Here is a 25,775-nt window from a genome sequence, read left to right on the forward strand (position 1 = left end):
TCAATACAATCATTAGAGTTGACATCTTATGAGTTATTTCTACACTGTAATATACACTTTTATATCGACCAATATTCGATACAATTCATAGCACATTACAAAATATATTTGAATTAGAATAATTAATTTCTTAACCAGTAAAACAGTAGGTAAATACCGCGGTAATGTGTTTTTTATTGAAGATTTTGAACATTTATAACACGGAAATAAATAATAATATTATGACGCATTTCCATGTGCCACGCGAATTAAATTGTGTCATCTCAATTGCACCGAGATTTCAAATAAAAAATAAATAACGTTTTTATTTGCATAGCCATTAGCCAAAGTAATTTGAAAATACAATTTTTTCAGTCGACATAGCAAATATCGTTGAATTAATATTTAATAAAATATGTCGACTATAATTTTTTATATTAATAAATATACATTAAAGATTATTACATAAATAAAGTATACAATTATTTATACACAACATTTAATGAATCGATTACATATCTATATATGCATTCAGTATTGTAAAAAAATTAATAGATTTTTACACAATATGTTTAGATAACATTAATAATTTCGTTTAATATTGTATAAATATATTAAATGACGTGTCGTAATTGGTACGTGCTTTAATGAAGATTTAAACAACGGTAAAAAAAAAAATAAATATTATTCACACAGTATGTATATAAAATATAATTGTACATAATTGCCCATTATTGACGATACATTTTTAAATTGAAATTCCTCTTTAATGTAATGCAAACCATTGTACATAACGTTGCGTTATGGTAGGTATATGTATAATATTATATCTTTATTTTTTATTGAAAATATTTGTGAAATATAATAAAATTCCGAATATGATTTATAATGTGTGTTCATGTCGGATGCGTCCTATAGAACATTTTAACGCAGAAATATTTATTTTTATGCATTGTAGACAAATACATTATTAAACAGCCCGACAGTTGCATATTATAATATGCATTTTATAGATTTTATCTGTGGTGTATTTAAATTTATTTTTCGTATATAAACATCACATATGATATAGTATACATGTGCTTTGTGTGATCGTGCAAATATAGAAGACCATAGATTTTCAGCCTTTATAGTATATATTGTGTGCGTGGTGACTTAACTTTTTATTGGATTGACGAGACGTGAGATAGTATGGAATGTTCATTATGCGTTCAAGTCAAAAAACGTTAGATAAGTTATATTCATATGACGAATTTATATATTCGAAGAACTAAGATTCTTAACATAAGAACATACTATGATATGTCAGAACGAAAATTAATTTTCAATACAACTGAGTTTAGATGACTAATAGATTAATATAACAATCAACAATATTATATAACAATAATTATAACAATAATATTGTACTAATGTACTATTTATTAAAATACTAATTTTTGGAATTTTCAAGTAGGTACCGTATTTTTAAACAATCAAGGTGCAAAGACCGTGGTTTTAAAACTTTATTTTTTTAAAGTTAACAACCCATTTTATTGTTAATTGTTATAAATAGATGATTTTTTTGTTAGAACATGTTGATGTGTATAAATCAAAATTTGAACCAGTACTTTCTAAGTTGTTAAACTAAATACAAATAAAGATTATAGGCTTAGAGAATATGGGAACTGTGATGATAGAAAGTATAGTAATTAAAATAAATTAATTACGATTTTATAATTTTTAAAAATTGTTCGAGTATAATAAGTAGCAATTAATGAGAATCTTAGACGAAATATTATATCTGTTTTTATATTTTTCTTATTACAATTATTAAGTCATTAAAAATAAAGAGTATTATTTTTATGATATATAATAAAATAACTCAAAAACTACTTATTTAAATTTAAGTTTAGGTACATAAAAAAAAAAAAATATCTTCTTAATAATTTACCATAAAAAGGGTGTTTTTTGTTTGTATCGCCATAATCTCTAAATGACATAAAAAAATCTAAGTTCTTAAAAAATATGGTCTATAAGTATACTTCAAAATTAAAAAAAAAAATATATAATTTGAATTAATGCATTACTAAAGGATAGCCTTTGGGTGAGTTTAGTTGGTGAATAATTCTGTTTATGACGTTTTAAACCAGACCCATAGCTTTCTTTTCCTTTTGCATTTCATTATAAACACTAGCTTATCTGATCTCGCATATGATGAGTACGTATAAAATGCTTGATAAATTACTCTGCGTATACAACAAAAAATAAATAAATTTAAATTTTAAAATTAACTTAAATATATATTTTTTAAATATATTAACCGATAAACGAATTATTATAATAGTTATTTCAATCATGTAATGTAAGTTAATTTATTACAGCTTGTAGATTTTGTACGATTTATTTAATTATATAAAATGTATTTTATTGTTCAGTTAACTGGTGACTACAAAGTACAAAGTACAAAGAAATAATAATTGGAGAGAGAGATAATGAGTAAGAGAAAAGAGAAATATGATTGTTGATTTATTTTAACATAACTTCGGATATAATCATTTATGATTTAAGATTTGTGTGGTTTGAAAAACAACTCGAAGGAAAATTTTTTTTTTTAAATTTAAACCCCTATGTACATTTATTCTATTACACATAAACAGTATATGTGTATATGTTATATTTATATACAACGAGTGCAGAAAGAACTGATAAATAAAATAATTTTTATTATAATCAATACATCCTTTTTTTTTTAAATTCCATTATTATAATAATCAAGTATATAAAATCAACTTCAAAATATTGATTGAAACAAATTTCATTACAATATAGTTAGTTAACTACATTTATCAGAACTCTCTATTACACGTTGTGTACAGATATACAGAAAATCAAAATAATTAAAAGTAGGTAGTTATTATAGTTAATATATTTCGTACAACTTAGGCATATCATTCAACTACCTACGACTATTCGACTGTACATTTAGTTGATATTGTTATATATTTACATAAATATTTTTTTCAATCTACAAACATATTGTGTTGAAAATGAAAATATTAAAAAACAATTTGGATATTAATGTTATTAGTAAGACGTTGGCTTACCGATTATTCTGATTTCTGATACAATATTATACAATTGTAAATAAGGTGGGCACGGTGTTATTACTTTTTACATACTATCCGCATCGGTGTTGTTTTAGGGGGTTGGATTTAAATTTTAACTTGTAACCTGTAATGCATTTTTTTGATATTTCTTAAGAACACTGTATAGTTGGAAATAATCCTTAAGTATTTTTGGTACTTAATTATTGTTACAACTGAAAAAAAATGATTGAGAACAGTTTAAAATGAAAAGCATATATTACTTGTACGAGTATGCGACTCAACGTGCGGTTTGTGCTGAGTATATTTATAGGTACGTATTTTTTCAATGGGCGAATTATGGAAACATCAAAAACAAAATTCAATATAGACAGTAATTATGATTTATTAACAAAGTACCTAATGCATTAATGTATTTGTTTTTCAATAAAGACGTTTTTTTTTTGAAGTGGCTAAATGAAACATTATATTTCACGTGCACATATATTTTTTTATCTTATTCAGAATTGATCAACATACATTAAATTATATTGGACAATTAGGTTTCACGAGAAATTAATTAATTAAGAAAATATTAGATATAGCTTATATTGATATATGTACGAGTATATTGTCTACGAAATTAGTTTAATATAGGTACTTAATATAATAACGGATGGAATGTTATAGAGTTATTTCGTATAAGTGTATAACGATAAATAATAATAATATTGTACTTACTATATTATACATTATACACAAACATTAGAGAAATGTCGAAGTGTGGCTTATAAGTGCACGTTATTATTGTGTACCTAACGTAAAAATGAGTACATAGACAGGTTGGTACTTGATAATTACTACGATCGAACTTAAATGCGCATCAGAGACGACATTTTTATAGTTATTTAAAATTGTTATTATTATTATTTTTTTTTTTTGGAAAAAAAAATAGAAGTTTTACGAATATATTTTGAACAATAACAATGATTACTGTTTATCTAGGATAAGGGTTATTTCATTACAGGGAATTTCCACTAAAACTATTAATCATGGACTTAATATAATAAAATATTTGTGATTTTGGTTGTATACGTGTACATCGTTATGATGGTAGACTATACTAGTTAATCCTTTTATAGAATAATACTTATTATTTAAAATACCATTTAAATGTTTGAAAAAATGTTGTTCGATAAAAGAATCAACCAGTACACTGTTATGTACCAAGCATGCTCACCCTTTTGAAAATTTTAATATTCTGATAGTTGGAATTCTTTAAAGTAGGTATGCTTAAAAAGCATATTTTCAGATACTGAGATATGTTATATCATTCAGAGAGTCAGAACTACGACGATAACAATTTATTTTTGTTTTCAAATCAATATCAGGTATCAAAAATATCTAATTAATATTTTTTAAATATTGATACGACATGATCGAAATTTGAACGAATTTTATTCACTATGGTTAAAATAATCCTCGCAATAATCGCAATACTTAAAATGAAACAGAGTTCCCTAGTGGATTTACATAAAAATATTAGCAGTCTCCATATTTTGAAATCTATTTCACTTTTAATCTTGGTATATAAATTTTAAGAATTCGGAAATAACTATGTCAAATTTCGATAAATTTACATCAACGTTTAAAAAAAAATTATCTATTTAAAAATTTACGGTAAAAATGGCGGTTGTGATTTGAAAAATAGATGTTAGTCAGATGTGTAAGAAACTCCTTATAAATGACATTAAGTATACAACTATTGAAAATGTGATTGTATAAGTAAGTATAATTTTAAGTCGAAAAATTATTCAATAAGTCGATTAATATAAACGAAAAAAAAAACGGTGGTGAGCACGCCCGGTGAAGTTCCAATGTATAATAACACTATATATCTTACGAATAGAAAACGAGCGGCGCGCTGACCTATACAAAAGGTTTTTGACGAGACGAAAAGAGAAACGCTCACGGCACACATTTATCAATATTATACTGTACACGGACGATATCTTATTATGGTTTCACTGCACAAACCCGCGTTAAATGCAAGTCTCCATTTCGGCGCAATGCGGATGTTCGGTTTGTGCTTCGTTGCAGCCCTGCAGCTTGCTGCTGCAGTTGCCGTGTTCCGTGGTGGTGGTGGTCTTGTTGTCGGGGCCTTGCACGGTCACCCTGAGCAACGTTTTGTAGCCCTGCGCGTTGCCGTTGACCGGAGAGATCATCACCAGCACGTCGGAGGCCGTCGCGGGCGGCCGGCCGCCACTGCAATCGTCGGACGACGGCGCAGCCGCATAATGATGATGGCCGTACGGTGGATCGGACTGTTGCAGGTTCCTCGTGGACCGGTTCACCACTGACTTGCGACTGCACTCGGCGGTGCTGATCGTCGTGTTCAGTGGCACGGTCGTGTCCCGGAAGCTCGACTGCAGTTCCCGGGACATGCGGTTCCGTCGGTCCCCCGAGTATCCGCACAGCGTCTCCCGGAACGCTCTCCTGTACTTCATCGACATCAGGTTGTACAGTATCGGGTTGACCGTCGACGAGAAGTAATAGAAGCAACCGGCGATCGTGTACAGCAGTTCGTTGGCTTGGAAGTAGTACGGCGAGTCCTTGGCGTACAGGTAGAGCAACCGCTGTGCGTGGAACGGCGCCCAGCACAGGAAAAACGCAATGACGACAGCAGCTGCAAACCGCCATGTACATTATATATATTATAATATTATAAAAGTATTATTTCATTATTATTATCATATACGTTCGACTCTTGGATCGAGGTTTTTGATAGCTATATCTTTGAGAGTCTTTTGTATTTAAATTATTATAATGTTACTGGGCTGTGGGGGGGGGACTCAAAACTGACAATATACCCTTTATTATTTTACTATTGATCAACTATGACAAAAGTGTTTTAAGTAGATAATTTTGTACTAGAATTATCTAGAATTTTTGATGGCGGACCTGGCTGGGTGTTCGAACACCGTAATATAGAATCAAACTACCTACGTTATTTGGGGGCGCTCATAGCTGTTACTATTCGGAATGATAATACAATAGCGGTGATACGGCTGTTGATTAGTAATTATAGTTGTATTGCTGTGTTTTAAATTTGTAGTAAATTCCTTAGAGGCTCGGCATATTATTTCAGCTCATAAAATGTTATTATTGTTAGACGGTCCTTAATGAAATACATTCTTATTACTATTCCTTTTTATTGAAATAATTAAAAAGTACTCCTTCTTCGCAATAATATGATACATTTTAAATTTTGTTTAATGATGTATTTAAGACAAGTATCAATTATATGCTACATTTATGCGTACGTCCCTGCTATATATATATTTTAAATACAGTTTTAGAATTGTTATTACATAGGTAATAGAATAGGTGTTGATCAATAATTATTTTAATGACTTAACGGTTACCGGAGTAGTAATTATAACATTTATCTTGTACTACATCTATGATATCGTTATTTTCATTAAATATAATAATATGCATTAACAATGAGTCAAACGTGGGAGTTACAAATCGTTTTCAACAAACGACTGGGGAAAGTACCTTACGTTAAAAAGTCACCCTGTATTAATTATATTTTTGCAAAATTGAATGTTTTTATTTGGTAATTACAATATGATATAATTCAATATAATGAATATATTACACAAACAAGTTGTAATTAACAAATATATCATGGTTTAACTCATTTTGTTTTGAATTGTAATTACTTTTCGAATTATATTGATTTTTTAAACATTCCCTAATTTCCTCCATATGGAAATGACGTTTAATAAATTAACAACCAAAACTAAATGTATTTTCGACCAATTATTATATGATTTATGTTGGTATTGATTATAGTAAAATGACTATAATTAAGATAGCTTGTATACGCTATTTTTTTTTTTAATAAGTTATATAGTCATTATAAAAACATAGTGTAATATTTTATAGAATTATCGTATATAATTGTTGACAGATATCAACAACTTTCTGGTCGGGTCATACATATATGTAATTTAATTATCTATTACATCTGTAAAATTAATAAATAATTGAAAAAGACATGGGTATATCGTGTAAATTACTATTACAATAATTAACGAATAACATTTAATTTTGATTTATCAAAATATTTATACTGCAATTATACATAATATATATGGTTATAGGCTATATTTATGGAGTAGATATTATTATAGATTTTTTATTTTCAAGTTTAAAAAATATAATATAAAAATTATAATTGTATTGATCACTATTTTTGTAATGGTTTATTTCCAATAATATAATTACCTAGCATCCTGACTATTGACTTTTTCGATTGAATTTGTTTGGTCTCCCCGTGCACGTTTCCTTGCATTTGTTTTCCTAGCGAGTGCCTAGAACTCTGTCTGATCTGGAGTCCGATGAGCACATACAGCACAATAATGATCATCATCGGTACAAGAAAAAACAGCAGCGAGCTCAACTCATATACAGGCACTCCTGTCGGAACGTTCTTATCCAGCATCGCGCAAAATGCGCTCTCGTACAATGGATCTCCTGACCCTTGAATAATATACAATATGTAATTTGATTTAGTAATTATTATAACATTCTCGAAAAAGTAGTGTACAAGCATACAATCATTTAAACATAAAACTATAAGTACTGCCATTTACATTCATAATTTGTAAAAAGATAAATTTTGTTTTGTTTTCATAATAATAATAAAACAGTTAATAGCAAAATACTAAAAAGAAATACCATAATGTGAAGGTACAAAAAATATGCTATTTAATAATAATTATATTTTGAGTGATAACCAACTTTATAATACAAATAGATGTTTTTTTTTCAAAAACAATTTCTTGGAAATATATTTTTTTTACACGATTTTTTTGTTAGGAAATGTTTACTTTTGACCTCTAAAATCAGAATCTAAAAAAAAATACCTGGAAAATTGAAAATTTCAGTTGTCTATACTAAAGTTGTTCCGTTACTATTTTTGTAATTTTTCCGATTTTGTTGAAAATTGCTGGAAAATTTTTACTTCTATATTTTATAATGCACCAAAGATATTTAATTTACCACCGGAAACCACTCCTGAAGTTTTAAATTGAAGCATTATTTAAAAAATGTATGATGTAGGTACATAGACAAAAAAAAAACGCTCATCATTGTAGAATTAATACATTTATCACTCGTTCAGAATTTAAATTATTTACAAAAATGGGAAAATAACAGTAAACGTTTAAAATACTTAAACAATTGTATGCTTGGTATCTTTGATCGCTTGACGTATAAAACACTTTTGTAGTTTATACATCTGTTTGTATCTATATTCTTTAATATAATAAGCTTATTTTATAAAATCAAAATCCTGGTTATATGCTTTAAACATTAGATGAGAAGAGTAGCGTCTAGAGGATAGGCATTTTGCGGTGTACCTACCCCTGGTGCCACTCTTTTCAGATAGTCAGATCGACTATACTAATTCAAAATAAAATATCGTCATCTAAGAAGTAACACCACCTAACTTATATTTTGGTAAAATTGAGTTAAAACACTATTTTATATTAAATCTCGCGCGGAATCGACTAGAGATTTAAGATACAATTTGTGGCGATACAACGCGTTTTTACCCTCACTTATTTTGTGCCCTCGACCAAAGTTATTATTTTCACAACGCGAATTACACCATTTTATACCATTTTTATTACACTCATATTTATTATTTTACATTGTATTCGTTCGTTTTTGTATTATTTCTATATACGCAATAACTTGTTTTATATTGACTTTTACCGATGATTTCGTCCATACCACTTGCGACGCTAAACAATCGTTGATCGAAAGTTACGTTTAGTTGCTGTCGTTTTGAATTTTCGTTCTCTTTATTCGCCGCGTTCAATCGAATGATATGAAACTTGCACTAATCTCGAAGCCAAGAAAAACCACGGTTTTACACCCGACGGTGTTGAGCTTTTCGTTTAGAAGATCAACCTTTAAAGTAACAACTACTTTCCACTTACACACTTGTATCGAAAACCCGATCGATACCTACCGAATTTATATAGATAATAGCGTCAAGACGCTCAACTTTTATATTATTATGTGTCTACAACAAAACGTTTAACTATGTGCCTCAATTCGGAACGGTCTGTTTATTTATTTACGAGTAAATAGTAAACAGTAAACAGTATTTCTAAACTACTCCGTACCTTTGTAAGCTTCTGACACGAAGTCAGATAAAACATGTTTACGGCAGGTGTGGTTTGCATTCCATAAACCGATGCCTCCAAATTTCACCAAAAGTTAATAGATAACGTGCTAATCGAAATAGTAATAACACAGCATACCTAAACCTTAAGACGACATTTTTATTTCTATGTAAATTAAATTGTGTCAAATATTATATTATATTATTATTATTAACTGAGATAGAAGGTTTTGCTTCTTAAGCGACGATATTTTGTACATATTATACACTATACATTTTAAGTGACGGGTTTTAAACATTAAAATTGGTTTATTACCAGGTGGATAATCCACATAGTCGACCGTTGTGAACATGGCGAACGGCAGTGCGGCAAAAAATGAAATCATCCAAACAACTGCGATTATTCGGACGGCTCTCTTCAACCCGGACATGGCGTATGAATGGAGGGGATGACAGATGGCCAGATATCTTTCCATCGAAAATGCTACGATGGTCAACACTGACGTGTATGAAGTCCTGTTCAGGTAATAAAAATAATAAATACTAGATGAATTATAAGTCATAACGTATGGTGTTGTATTAGTTATTGTACGTATCTGTTTTGGTGGGTATGACGAATAAAAATATATATTATTATTATTATTATTATTACCTTGCAAGTAATTAAACGGTCGGAAAATATATGACAATACTATACTATACATAAAATGCAATTTTGGGCATAAAGAGCAAAGACACTGTGGTGGCTTACCGGTGATTAAAGTTTATTTAGGTAATTTAAAATTGATAATTTTCAATAAATAAATTATACATTTGTTGAATTTGTCAATATACAAAAGCATGATAATATGTTTTGTTGAAATTAAAATAAGCATAGTTTGACTGTATGAAAGGTTAGCTATAGTAATCATACTCTAAAATTCAAAATTAAACCATTCTGTTTATGATTAATTTTGGTCAGGTTTATTTTTGTTAATTGAAAAATATATTTGAATGTATTATTATACTGTACTGACTCACGTAGGTATTGATTTTTTGAAATTTCAACTAATGTAAAAATCCTAATTTATGATTTAATCAAACACTGTTTAGATACTTACATTTCTGAAACTAAAGCACGAAATTTACAAAGAACTTCACCCAAAGGCCATGGATACTGTTGCCAGTATACGCTGAGATCATTAGGCAGTCCTGAAAAATAAAAACAATTGTAAGTTTTAGTGAAATATTGGTTAAAATATAAAGTCAGCGTGATTCAAAATAATTTTAATAAACATAAAATATTATAATTGTGGTTGGGATTTTGATGCCATTTTTGTTTTTGTGATTTAAAACTTAGGTCCTCAAAAATGTTTAAATTATTTTATTTATTATTTAAAATGTTAAATTTATAATAGTAGTATACATTATTATCTGCACCGCTTGAACAAATAATTCGAACAAAGTCTTTTAAATTACCGATAAATGCATTAATATTAAGTAAGTATATAAATAAATTTAAAAAAAAAACACTCCTAGCTTCGTTAAAAAATATTTTAAAACAACGAAAATAGTTTTAATAATTTATTCCAAAATCAGATATTATTATTGTTAAGTTTAATATATGACAATTTAATTCAACAAAAAGTTGTACAATTTATAATTGTTTATTTATTATTATTTATTTGTTTACACTGATTACGAGTTTTATAAGCAGTATTTTTTTTGAGTAAAAAATGTTAAGTTCACTTTATTGGAAATTGTTAGACTATTCCGAGATATTGTTTGATTTTATTTTCGTCAGCAGAGATAATTTTTAAGTTTGTGTTGCCTAATCTATCCTAATCTAACCCAAACTTTGTTAGCAAAGTTTCACATTAGTAAAAATGTTGAGCTCGATACTGTTGGACCACACCACGAATAAAGCACAAAAAATCTGTGGTTTGACAGCGTTTAATAAAACAAACTAAAAATTATTTACTCAAAAAAAGATGTGGCTTACAGTGCTGTTGGATTATGATTATGGTTAGCAACGCAAAAGTAATAAAAACTTTCCCGATGAAAATAAATTCCAACAATGTCCAACAAGTAACCAAAAAATTAAAAAAAATTTGTTTGATATGTATTTGTATATTGTGTCTGTTAAGGTTGTGTTGCTAATTTGGGCGTAACCGTTTTCCGCCAAATTGATCCTAGCCCGTTATCACCATGGCCGTTTTCCGCCAAAGGTTATATTTCGATTTCCGCCAAAAAAATTAATACATTTTTTTTTGAGAACCCCTGAACTGAATCCATCAATTAGTAATGATTCGATGTACGCGTTTCACTTTGTATCACACACGCGTGTCGCCTCACACAGATATTGATCATAAACTATTATCTATATCTTATCTTACTATTATTATTCACCTATTTAAGTATACCCACTATATTTTCCCAAGTATACGCTATTATATACGAATTGTACGTAAAAACAGTACCTATACTTAAATATAAATATCACATTTCAAACATCACTAGTTTTTCGTCCAAATAATACATTATTATTATAAAACATTAAAATTATATAAAAAGTACACATTAAATTATAATCCGTCAATTATCCGCGGATATCGCTATAATCATAACTATAATAATAGAGCGTACCTACATTGTAATCATTATTATTTGACGGATTCAATTCAGGGGTTCTCAAAAAAAAAATGTATTAATTTTTTTGGCGGAAATCGGAATATAACCTTTGGCGGAAAACGGCCATGGTGATAACGGGTGAGGGTCATTTTGGCGGAAAACCGAAACCCCCGCTAATTTTAACAAGGTTATTCATAGCGTGTGCACTGTGCTCATTCAACAAATAAATACGATTAATAAATTTAACAAGCTACCATACTTATATTACATTTTAAGAGTAAAATGGTTTTATAAATAGTTCATTTTTTTTCTTTAAATCATTTTTGAAGAAACGTAAAATGTTAATTCGAAACACCTACTGACGTACTTAATACTTACATAAGTTATGTTTTTATAACCATAAAAAATAGATTTTTTGAATTTGTTGAAAAAATAATTTTTCTACTTTATTAAGTGAAAATTTGTGTTATAATTGGAATAGATTTTTAGAAAATATTGTTTAAAATGACAATAAAGATAAATTCAAATCATTTGTACCCGTACTTAAACAAAGCAAAAACCGAAGTTTTTGAATACCTACGCATTTATGATTATTTATAAATTTGAAGATACTACACGCCCTCGTGACTGATATTATATAATATATAGAAAAATATAATGAGGCGTTCGTGTTAATTTAATATATTTCTGAAAGCCTTCATTGATTAGTTGATTGAGTATTAACGAGTGCAATGCAACTGTTAAACTATCGTTAAATATTACCTCGATTATACTTCTGCTGCAGATATTATATTATACTTATCTTGAATTTTATAGATAGTAACTATTAAGTAATAAATGTATATACTAATTGTATATATTACTATTATAACTATGCCGGTATAATCAGATTTACCCAGAGTTCTATTTTTATACATTATGCAAATACTAATTTTATGAAACGTTATTTTATACTTGACGAGTAGTAAAATTAATATCTAATACAATTATTTATTATATTTAGGTACGTTCAAATAATATAGTCGTGTATTGTAGTCTTAACTATTGTCATAACAAAGTCCTTTCAAAATATTGTTAACAAAGTTTTTACTTAAATTTTTCTTACTATTGTACTCCGCCCATAAATAAAATAATTCAAAGCTTCAGACGTAAGCCGATTATTATATTGCTATTTAAAAATGTAATTAGTTTATTATTATAAAAAATACAATAAATAACTGATGTTGTCAATTTTTAATATTATTTAATATTATGTATACCTACATTATTGTTTTTCCATTTATACATTAAAAAAATTATAAATTTAACTAGGAACTCCATGTATAAAATAAATTTAATACTAATTTATAAATTTAATATTTTGTATACCATTATATTATAATTTAACTATTGTACTTTAATGTATTTTAAAATATAAATAAGTTTCAATTTTTACATCAAAAATTGTTAAATTAAAATTTTTAAGAACTATACTGTTACAGTAAAATAAAATTGGAATATAGTATAATTATATAATTATCTTTTAAAATATTCATATTGAATATTATTTTATTATAAGTATTATTATTGTCAAGTTAAATTTAAAAATAAAATTATGCATCACAATAATCATCCATATTTAATGATTTTTCGTAAACTAAACAAATATGTGGACAGTATAAAAATTCTATAGACTTGTAAATGTGAAATAAATATATATTTTTAGTTTAAAAATGTAAAGCGAAATAATTTCTAAATTGAAAAAAGTGCATTAATTATAACACAATAGGCTTTGTACAGGGAGCACAAATAATGTGATAATAAATGTTTTTCATACATTTTATGATATTATAGTATGGAATTCAATTTTCTAAGCGTATAAATGCCAAAAGAAAATATTATAAATTTAAATAAAAAAGTATAGCTTTTTTTTAAATGTTAAGTTTCATTGTTAGTTGATGTTTTTTATTATATTTCCGGAAAATATAGCGTTTTTGAATATAAATTATTTAATAAAATAACTATTTAATTATGTATTTTATAAATATTAATATATTTTATTGTGAACTTTATTATAAGATTAAAACCAAGAGGCAAGACATTTTGGATATCTATCCTTATATACTTATTTTATTTCCTAAAACTTCTCACCATCATAGTAATTTTATTCGTAAGCTGTACAATTGTGAAATTTCTTCATAATAATTATTTTAATTTTTACCATAGTTTATACAGTCATAATACGGAGAGAATGAAAACTAGAAAAAACTTAGGAATGCCTAATAATCATTTGAAGCGCTGAGCTCAATTGATGCTAATATACTACTAACTAACTATAAGTTTTTGTTTTATTATTTTAATAATTTTAATTTATGATTTAGCACCTATAGGCTAAAATGGTAGTATTACTGATATTTAATTTTTATAAATTGTATAATAGTAAATTAGTGACTTCTTTTAATTATTATTATACTTACTGATAGTTCTAGATTAAGTTATCAGAATTGTTAAATAATGTAATAAATGTTTGCACTGTATGCCAAATATGTGTTTTTCGAATTCAACGTTCAACTTATTTCAATCAAATACTGAACTTAGATAATAGAAAACACCGTATTTTAATAAGAACAAATCGTGTACAACAAGGACTATGATAAATGGGAAACCGACCACCCGAGTACAGACAAATTGTTAACATAAGATAATAACAATAAAGTGGCCTGTACATATTTTCGTAAAACACATCCATCACTTGTATGTTGTGCCAACTGAAACCTGAGATAGAATACGAGAAAAATAATAAGAAATCAAACAAATATAGTAGAAGTATTACTTTGTACTTTAAAACATATTATATACGTAATAATATGATTACGACGATGATGACAACGACGATGATGTATTGTTTATTCCGTAATAGAATTCGTAACAGTATATTGAATGCCACGCGATGACAGCGATTTAAATTTCAAAACGTAATAAAATATACTATATTATTATATATTATGTCACTGTACAACATTCATATCTATAACGCCCGACTTGAGTACGTGGGTATACTCTTTCATCACGACTTTTCAATTTTTTTTTTTTTGTTTAAGTGTTGGTTTTGCCATTGAGTTCATTTTTTTAAGTATTTTATTAATTTATTGTCCAATGTATTTTGAAAATATTACTATAATTTTGACAATACGGCGTCTTGAATATGCAATTTAGCTACATAACAGTACATAATTAATTTTATTTTTCTGTTCATTTTTTTCTTCCCATTTTGAATTGACAGCCTTATTTAGGGAAGATTTGTGGTCACATAACCTTATTACTGCCGTTAGTGTTTAACGTGAGAACATATTATATAATGCAAAATACAGCACATGTATGTCCTATTTATTTTTCTGGTATTTACCTCATATAATAATAATATATTTTTATGTTCTTGATTATTATAGATGTACTTAATTTTTACTTTTATATTACAAACTGCTTTGTGTTCGACGAGAATTTGCATAAATTATGAATTATTCAATAATTAATATTATATTAAAGCCGAAATATATTCTTATCATATTGGTAAAATTATTAAAGTACGGATTTTTATGGCATTTGTTTTTTTTTTAAAGTTCAAAACGATTGTATATTTGCTATAAATAATAGGTATGATTCATTTTAACGTAAAAAATGTGTACATAGTTTTATTTTTCGATGTTTTAAATGCTTTTATAGAGCTTTAATCAAATTTAGTGTAGTAATTAATGAATAAAAAATATTCTCGTAATATTTTTCTTTTTAAATTTTTAAATGAAATTGAAATTGAGTGTATAAATAGAACACTGGCTTTTACTACTTTTTAGATAATCTTACTAAGTAGATAAACATTTACCAACTTTACGAAGATAAAATTTATTTAAAATTTTTCCTTCTCTTTCATAACGTAATTTTTCAAAATATAATGCATATTATATTGTATTGTTTGATATTCGTTAAAGATTTATATTTTAAAGATGTATTAAAACAATGTAACAGCCCAATTCAGTTCAGAAGATATATGAATATTACTTTTATAGTTAATTTATATTTATGAATTAATTTAAAGTTTAGTTTTAGAAGCCTATTATATTTTAATCAGTCTTGGATATAAATCTCTTGGATTTGAAAAATATTTATGAATTTATCATCAAATACTTGTAACCAAATAATAATTGACATTATACAAATTAATATAAATATAAATAATAATAATACAAATTAAAAATAACCCAATTGTAAAGCTTTTTAAACTTTTTAAAAGAGGTGGAATTCTTGATTTTAAATCATTTTCCTATAGGTATAGATTTTTAGTGATTAAAAATCTGTTTTTAAGTAATTTAATTAAGTACTCGTTAACAATTATATTTAATAAGTATAATATCATTATTATTTTTCAGCATCTCTACTTAAAAAATGTTTTTTGTGCTTATTAAGTTTATTCTAATTAATATAGTGTATTTAATTTAGTTATAATATTATATCTATTACATCGTTTGTTAACATTTAAATCTTATCTTGTTGATAAAAAAATTATAATACTGTCAGAGTGATTCATTTTAAATGTGATTTTATTCATACAACAAATTATACGTGTAATTAGGTGAAAATGATTTAATTGTAACTATTTACGTTACAATCTAAAACTAATTTGCAGCTTAACAATATTACTCTCATTGTTACTGTTAGGGTGACTCTTGGAAACTCGCCAAAATCAGAGTGCCAAATTAGTATCCTATCAGGTCTTGAACTAACACAGATTTTAGATTTCAGCTTTTATCTGTGTACAATATAATAATATATTATATTATTAATAATATATATAATAATAATATATAATTATATAATAATATATTATCATTTTGAATAATATATTTTCATTAGTTTTTCGATATCAATGTGGCGTTATATTTTTTATGCGACACGTTTTGTTATATACGATTTCATTAGGTTTTTATATTACAAATATAATCCAACGGGGTTTCTCGATTGTTATTTATGTTTCAATAAAAAAAAAAAAAATATTATATTAAAAATTTCAAACAGTTCAATACGACTAAAATATTATAAGTTTATGTAAGTGTAGGCAGGCATACGTTATTATCAATTATTATTCAATATCGATTTTTACTGTGTAAATAATGGTAACGATAACGATATACATAATAATACGTTTCCTTTTCCATATTTGCTTAGGGTATTTCGGCATTTTGGCTACAGTGTGTTTTTTAAAATTAAAATCAAGGATTACAACTTGATTCGGCTTTTGGCGAAAAACCGTTTATACACATCTAATTTACATATGTTAACAACTAATGGATGTACCGCATTGTGGGAGGAAACATAAATGGACGAGTAAAGTACGCTATTATGTTTATCCCGCAGAGTAAATGTAATAATATAACGTTGGTACCTAATTAAACATCGCAAATCATAAAAGTAATTAAAATGTTAAATCGGCTGTGTACAGCATCCATACATACCTATAATGCTAGATATTCAAAAATAATTGTATTTGATCTCGTTGTAACCCAATGCATCACCGACAGACGCGATTACGCATTTATTATTAATTTATCGTTCCGTATTGTTATGTCCACGCGCAAACAATATATAAATATATGAATGTATAATAAGCACATATTGTATGCGTATCCTAAACAATTTGGCTTATCTGCAGCCCAGTCAGAGATGTAAACAATATGGTTTTGGCAATATGATATGTAGTCCAGTAGTCCCATTACGCGTACACTATCTCAATAAAATTGACCAATGAATGTCTGCATATATATATATATTGTTGTGTTTCGCGATAGTATAAGTGATAGGTCATAATAAATCGCATTGTTTTTGAAAACCAAAATGCGATTTGCTGCCCATAAATATAAGAATAGAAAACCCACGTTCTATGTAAAAAATTAAACAGTATATATATAACTTTTTTTTAGTCCTTATAATAATAAATTATAATACCCATTGCGTGGAAACACAAAATAATGATTAAAAATTATAGGGTGCTTATAATATTATAATATTCAAGGGGAAATAATAATTCAAACGAAATTTATTTGATCGACATATTTAAACGTAACCATTATGCTTATCTTGATACAATTATTATTTTTTTTAACGAGTTGTACCTATTGTTTTAAACGATAGACAATATTTGATTTGTTGAAAGGAAAGCGTTTTTTTTTTTTTTGAAAAATATTGTTTTTGTACATCATTTAATATCATAGCATTGTATTTTTAAACAGTATATATTTTTATTAGAATTTTTTTACTTTTTTAAACTACAACTCCATGCTTTTTAAATTTCATATTCTGAAAAAACATTTTTTTCTAGAGATTAAAATACATAAAAATCGAACTTCAAACAAGTATTTCGTCAGTTATAAATTTTTAAGTGTCTAAAGTCTAGATAAGTGGAGCACTAGACCAACGTTTTGTGGGTTTCTCTCTGCCACTCTACATTACTCACTACGCTTTAAACACCTCTATTAATAGTTAACTACTTGTTCAAAAGAAGATTTTTATGCAATAGTTTTTAGGAAAATATTTTGTTGTATAGAAGTATGAAATGTAATATAAACTTAAATGATTGTATCGATTATACCAATAAATAAGTAAGAAAATAATAAAATTTAAATTATGTGAAAAATTGCTATGTTAATTTTAGTGTTTGGTTTTAAAAGAATCACTTTATTAAAATATATGTATAATTGTTCAAATGTTTAGATTCAATAATAAAATGCAAATATATACTAAGTACATATTATATTTTATTTATTTGTAGTATATAATAATTAATAATGTAGTTTCGATCCCAGCCCTTCCTACGTCTTTGGAATACTTACTTCATTCTTTTGTCCTTTTAATGTTTAATCCTATTATTTATTTCCTATTCTTTATTATCCGATATCTCCACAGCTATCCATTCAAAGAGGGACGGATTGAGTACAAACAAACCGAATGAGTTTAACTATTGAAATTCTAAAAGAGGCCGATAACAAGAAGCTCGACGATTTTATAGTACACGTCATATATACATACTTGTATATTTTATACTTATACTGGTAAATAATGGTGTGTTAAACCATTGACCATGGTAAAAAAAGAATGCGATTTAGCTTATAGTAAAACACAGTTCGATACGTTTCAGTTTGTTTATAACTCGTGGGGTTTATATGTTAAGCGACGATATTAAATGTAATATATATTTCTATTTCCCGATGTACAGTAATGGATGCAATTGCCAACGCGCCAAAACAATAACATAATATGGTGTGTTTAAATTTTATCGTGCCAAATATAGAGCAGACAATATGTTTCGGTCCCTCTTCTTCTGTCATATTTGTGCGCGTAATCATTCGATGAATTCATATAAATTTCAATTACGCGTACATTTTTTTATTATAATATGTACATGTAGGTATGCATAGTAAAATATACTATATATTTGAAAATAAGTGACACGTTTACAGCAGAATTGATTGTCTATGTACAATAAATTATTTATTATACGTCCTAAAATACTCATAGTTTGAATATGTGAGTGTACATTTATTTTTCATTCATATTATTTTTTTTTTTTTTTTTATAAATTTTAAACATTCGACTACCTTTTGGATTGGTACTATACTGTTATTTTAACATGATTACAATTTTAATACCAAATTCATATTTTATATCAACACAGAGGTCAACGTTATTTAAATCTCTATACATATCCACAAATATATAATATTGCAAATATACAGATAAACTTTATAATTTAAAAAATTATACAATACAATAATATGTGTGTCAAATAAATAAGTTTCTAGAAAATGTACAGTACACTTTGCCTGGTTTTAATCGTTGTTCGGTAATTGATATTTTTAAACTAAAAATTGTTACTGGAAAAACCAAGGTGTAATCTAAATGGAACAAACTATTCTACAACTCGCATATAAAGAATTTTGTTCCAACACGATTTTGGCTTACATTTTCAAAAATTGATTTATAATATTGAAAATTAAAAATCAATTAAAATACTCGGAAATAATAGTTTTTTTTTTATAATAATAATATATTTTAAAACTAGAGAAAATTATCAAATTTTGATGTTAATAAGTTTTAAAAATTGTGATGATCTTATACGAAAATATCAGAAAACATTGCTTATAATTTATTTATTTATTCAGCGCAAAAAACTTAGATTATGATGTGGGAAGAAGTGATAGAGGAGGGGGGTGTCAGACTTTAATTTTATTTTTTTCAAGAACAAATAACCATTATTATAAGATCGATGACTATTCCTTCTCGACTTCGGTTGCTAATAAATGAATAAGAGAGGAAATATTTTCTTTTAAACCCACTTTGGTTAAAGGCGTAAGTACGTGCGCTGGCTAATAATCGTTTTGATCGCCGCATTATAGTCGTTTTGGCTTAACGTTGACCTGCAAGTCAATCACGTCAGCAGCACCTGTGGTTGAAAGCTAAGTGATGTTACGACGTTTATGCATATATTTATAATGCGTATATTTGCTTTAGAGTTCAATTTTTATTGATATCAAATCATATATTTATAACATATCTATATGTATAAAAAACATTTTATTTTTAGTTTTTAGTCTTCAACTTTAAGCTCATTCCAATGTGTTTTGGTTTTGTCATATTTAACAATATTATCTTATATATTTCTTAATGTCTATTGTTCATAGATAATATTAAATATAAAATATAAAACCATTTGTTTTAATTTTTCATGCCATTAGGAAAATGTATTTTAAGTGTCTATACACGAGAGACTTATAATTTAATTTTACTTCTTTTGCTTTTTTTTTATACGAGAAAACTAACCATTTATAATATTTTTTATGGACATGCGTTTGTACAAGATAAGAACAAGATAAGATCATTTTAATATTTTTTTATCGTTATTAATTAATTTTTTACATCAAGTTTTATTTTTTGGTCACAAACCACTCAAAGACAAATTTTACATGTATTGCTATAATCAATGTAAAGTGTATGAAGATGAATAAATGTTTTGTTAACTTCTTGATCTGACCATCTCATCTCTCTTGTATTTCTTATTAAATAACAAAGGCTATTATAAAAAAATTAAATGTCAGTACAACGAAAAGCTAAATGATAATTATAAGCAAATGTACAATATTTTATTTATTATTTTTACATAGTTTTTCAACTTTCATTACTCACTAAAAAAATGTAGAAATTCTTAATGAATCACTACATATTTTATAAAACTATATAATTATGACGAAGACGCAATTTACAATATTTTTCTCTCATAAACAAGAATTCATCATTTCAATGAGGCAAACTGAGTTTGAAAAAATCTTAACAAAAGTATTCCATAATTTATTTATAAATTGTAATTAAAAAAATTATTTTGATTTCGAAACATTTTGAATATTATTATGCATTTAGTATTATAATTTATGATAATTAATAACAATCAGTTTATAGAAATTTTGTTCTGAAAATTCAAATAAATAATGGATAGGCACGTAGTGAATTTTTAAATTTTTCTGTTTAAAACTATAGGAATAAATTAAAATATCTAATTTATATAATTTATGTATTAAATTCATTCGATAGATATAATATTTCTAATTAAACTCACTGAATAAGTAGAAGTATTCGACTAAATCTTATCACACTTGATGCTCGTATATTATTGTTTTAAATAATTTAATATGAACGTGTGATCCACATTGTGGTATTTCCGTATAATAAGACATTTATTTTCAAAACTATTGTGTAATATGTGAACTCCGGTTTGAGACATTACATTAGATCTAAACGCCGTCGGGTAGACTTCTACTTAATTCATTGAATACTATGTGTGTTGTTTGTTGCTGTGTACTTTTAAACCAACTTAAAGTAAGTTGTACGAACTTAACAATAAGTAAGTATTCATTCATTCACGCGTACTACGTTCGATCAAAGTACCATTTAATATTTACACTTGTCATATTTTGGTATAATATACATACTCGAACTCTATAACGTAATATGTTAATAGCTATGGCTACACGATTATTGAAGGACAAGTCAAATACATACGATAATATATATTTTAACGAACTTAACGAGATAAAAATTATTTCATTCAAACAATTGTTTTTACTATACGAAATATATTTAAATAGCATAAAATGCATCAATATAATATAATTACGTAATATTTTAGTAAAACATTTTAATATAATATAATGTAGTATATTGTAAATAATTTAAAAATAAGAAAATATTAATAAAAATAAATTAAAACAAATAATTTGAAAATAACGATTTAATATTTATTTCATTGCTGAAAACAATAATTTGTATATACTCTTACCTAGACAATTACTTTTGTATCTATTTAGTTAGTATTAGTTCAACAAAAAATATTTATTGCGTTGAGTGAAATTGTATATTATGACTAACTTACTACAAATCAATAGAATTCTCAGCCTTAATAATAATTATTTTTTGTGCATAAGATATTAAAAATGGTCTGACGCAGCTAAGATTTTGCTCTTAGGAAATGCTTTTCTAGGACTTAACCTCATAAACCATGTTGAAATGACTTACAGTTTATACATGGTTACTTTTTACGTAGGTACTATAATAGTAAAACGTATACGTTAACGTATACGTTCACAGAATATTTTAAGAGTTTTAAAAATTTTCTGAAAATTGAGGAAGGTTGCAGCTGCCTTTTATCTCTCATTGCTACGTTACTGAGTTATGATGGAATCTCAATGCTAAATTTATATTAAAATCTAAAACTTGACTATACGTTAATCTTAAGATTTCCATTATTCGGAACCACGAAATTTGCATTACTGACAATTCTAATACAATTAAATACACCCAAGAGTTAATTATCATCGAGGCTCTGCAAACTATATTTTATGCTTAATAATCTGTCACTCACAATCTCATTTCATTTGAGCACATGACCTTACCTCTTAATCATCTACGGAAAGGGATTTTAAAATTTAAATAACATAAACGGGATTATTGAGATTAATTACGAAAATATGGGCTTATTTAAAAATGAATGATAGACATTAAAGTTACTATTAATACCTATTAATATTAATTACCAAAAGTGTTTTGGATCGATTAGTTAAATAGTTTTATGTTTGATTTAAAATTTATTTCGAATACTGGGAATACGGAATGAAATTTCTAATATTATAAGACATTTACGTATCTAATAAAAAAATAGGTATAAAAAATTTAATATCAGTAGCATAATATTTAAATTAATATTATCATATAGGTAATACATGGTATTATTATTTACTTTCTATTTTATTTGTAAAAACAAAATCTGTGTATTATATAATATATTGAAACATTTTTAAAGACGGCATTATATAATCATTTATAAAAAATACCTACCTAACATATAAATAATAAATTATTGATTTAGAATAATTTAAAATTATTGTAAAATAGTAGATATTTAATTATTAAATTTGAATTATATTAGTATTTTATTCCTTGTCTATAATTGTATTTATAAAGTAGAGTTAATTTTAAAAGATTTTAAAAATAATTATAAATTTTTTTATTTTTAAAAACGATGAAGTTAAACTTTTTATAGTGAATTTTTTGTAGTTATTTATATGCGTACACAGCTTTTTCAGACGTTTTTGATTTATTGCGTTCATGCATTTTTAGATGAATTTTAATTTAAAATAACAACTAATGATCATTTTTATTTTACAATAGCAAATTAAGATCTCACTTATTCGTTTAATAAATATATATTATACTTTTATCTAACCGACATTTAAATCTCATATTATTATTATAATAATAATGTACCTAATTGAAATATGACTTTCCATTAGGTTAGGTTTAATCATTAGATTTCAACGAACAAAGAAGAAATAGGTTTACTACTTAACCAGTAAATAATCTTGAAAATATCCAATAAATAGACAATTTGCCCTTTTTAACATATGTTTTCCTAAATACGATAAATTTGCGAACAGTCATTTAAATTTAAATGCACTTTTAAATTATCATAATTATTAGTATTAGTATCATTAATAGTTTTATGTATTTTAACAAGAAAATTAACTCCTACTTTTATACAGACTGTAAAATAGTGACTATTCGCTACATAAATACTAAATTCTACCGTCATAACTATGTCCTTATAATTGTATGTGAATAAATAAAACAAATATAAATAATTCTATCATCAGTAAATCTGCCCTTGAACTGACGTATATGCTCTATGTAGTAATATCTATCACGTCTCTTAATAGCAAGTTATTGTTTCGATTTCTCTTTTCTAACTTATTTAATAGGTACACTGCTAACTTTTTTCCTATAGGGATTAGTTTAAGGCGATTATAATATTTCTTAAAAGGATAAACTAAACTTTTATAACATGTATTATATGCATATAATTTAAAAATAAGTGTATTATTTAGAAATATTTAAGTAACATAGACGCATTTTAATTAAACATTTGTTAAATTTTATAATTGTATGGTAAAAGGTCATAGTTTTATGGTTGATTATGAAATATAGAATAAAATGTGTGATCCGTAGTCTTTATGATATATCAAGTAGACATATATTATATAGTATTATTATTTATTATCAGCAAGACTCTATAGAACTATACAGTGGTAGTATGCCTGGATATTTGATAATAGAAATAGGAAAGATAGACTATAAAAAAATAAAATGACTTTAAAGTCTAATATAAACTGAAATTTAAAATTATAAATATCATAAAAACTTGCAACTAGGTACCTAGTGAGTGATAGGGAAGAATGAGGAAAATAGGTCTTGGTCGCAATTTTCCCTCTCTCTTTAGCGACTCTACAGCTACATACATTAATACAACTGACATAATGCTATCATAATAATTTTTTTCTCGTATTAAATATTGATTTATAAATGAAAAAAAAAGATCTTTATTGTAAAAAATCTATTTCTAGATTCTTTTTATGTGTGTGGAGTGAATTTTAGATAAATACGTCGCTGGGTCAACAAAATAAGCTATAATGAGTAGATGCGATTCTTATGCTTCTTTCGGCAGGAAAAGTTTAAAAGAGAAAAATTTGCTTGTGTGTTCTGTGTACGAGTATAATATAACGTAATATAGGTATAAATTACAGAGATATAACTGCGGCAATAAAAATGTAGTTTTGTTAGGTGTGTTTCTTTTTGTATTTTATATATTTTGTTCGTGGGAGAGAAAAAAATGTATAATATGCGAGTGTTGAATCTGTTACACCACAAACAATGAACAGCTTCCGACGGGCGTACGACCATTATTTGTTATGTTCTTCGTATAATACTGCGACGGTTGTTAGTTTAATAATTAATTGCAAATATATATTACCCCACGATCTCGGGTAATTTCTGTTTTTATCTTACTGTCGCTTATAATAATATATAAAATATACATAATATATAAAACGCTACAAAATAGTTTTATTTTTCCGTTTGTTGGTACAGTGGGTGTATGCCTGACAGGGACGCTTGTTTTAATGAAAAAATTCAATTAAAAATAAATTAGAAAATTTCATTTACAAAAAGGAAAATTATAATAATTAGTCTATTTGAGTATGATTGTCCAATGTCAATAATAATATATTAGAAATTATTCACGAAAAATACGTAAATTGCAATAAAATAATTTTATTTACATTACTCCAGTCACGTTTACTCGAAAAAAAATTTTATTTTTCACGAAGTGATCTATTTAAAGTAACTCTTAATATTTCAGTAAAAACTTAAGTTTTTAAAAATATTTATATCATATAGTTTTAAGTCGTTATAAAATAAAATTAAAAAAAAAAAAAATTATATGTTACAAGTACTATTTTTGACTGTTATAATTTTTAAAATTGTATACTTTTTTGAGTGGCAACATA

The 25,775-nt window shown here is 26.1% G+C and overlaps 1 protein-coding gene across 4 annotated transcripts in view; it reads right to left on the reverse strand.

The window, feature by feature from the left end:
- Window positions 1-397: 397 nt before the first annotated feature.
- Window positions 398-25,775, reverse strand: part of LOC114131219 (neuropeptides capa receptor) — a 113,936-nt gene continuing 88,558 nt past the window's right edge. For all 4 annotated transcript variants that reach the window (XM_050200911.1, XM_050200910.1, XM_050200912.1 and 1 more), the window contains 4 exons: window positions 10,350-10,440; window positions 9,566-9,765; window positions 7,341-7,595; window positions 398-5,730 (listed from right to left, as the gene is read on the reverse strand). In XM_050200911.1, coding sequence (XP_050056868.1) covers window positions 5,087-5,730; window positions 7,341-7,595; window positions 9,566-9,765; window positions 10,350-10,440 — 1,190 coding nt within the window. In that variant the 3' untranslated portion in view covers window positions 398-5,086. The remainder of the gene's footprint in view (window positions 5,731-7,340; window positions 7,596-9,565; window positions 9,766-10,349; window positions 10,441-25,775) is intronic.

This window comes from Aphis gossypii, chromosome 2 (genome assembly GCF_020184175.1).
Source record: "Aphis gossypii isolate Hap1 chromosome 2, ASM2018417v2, whole genome shotgun sequence".
Lineage (NCBI taxonomy): Eukaryota > Metazoa > Arthropoda > Insecta > Hemiptera > Aphididae > Aphis > Aphis gossypii.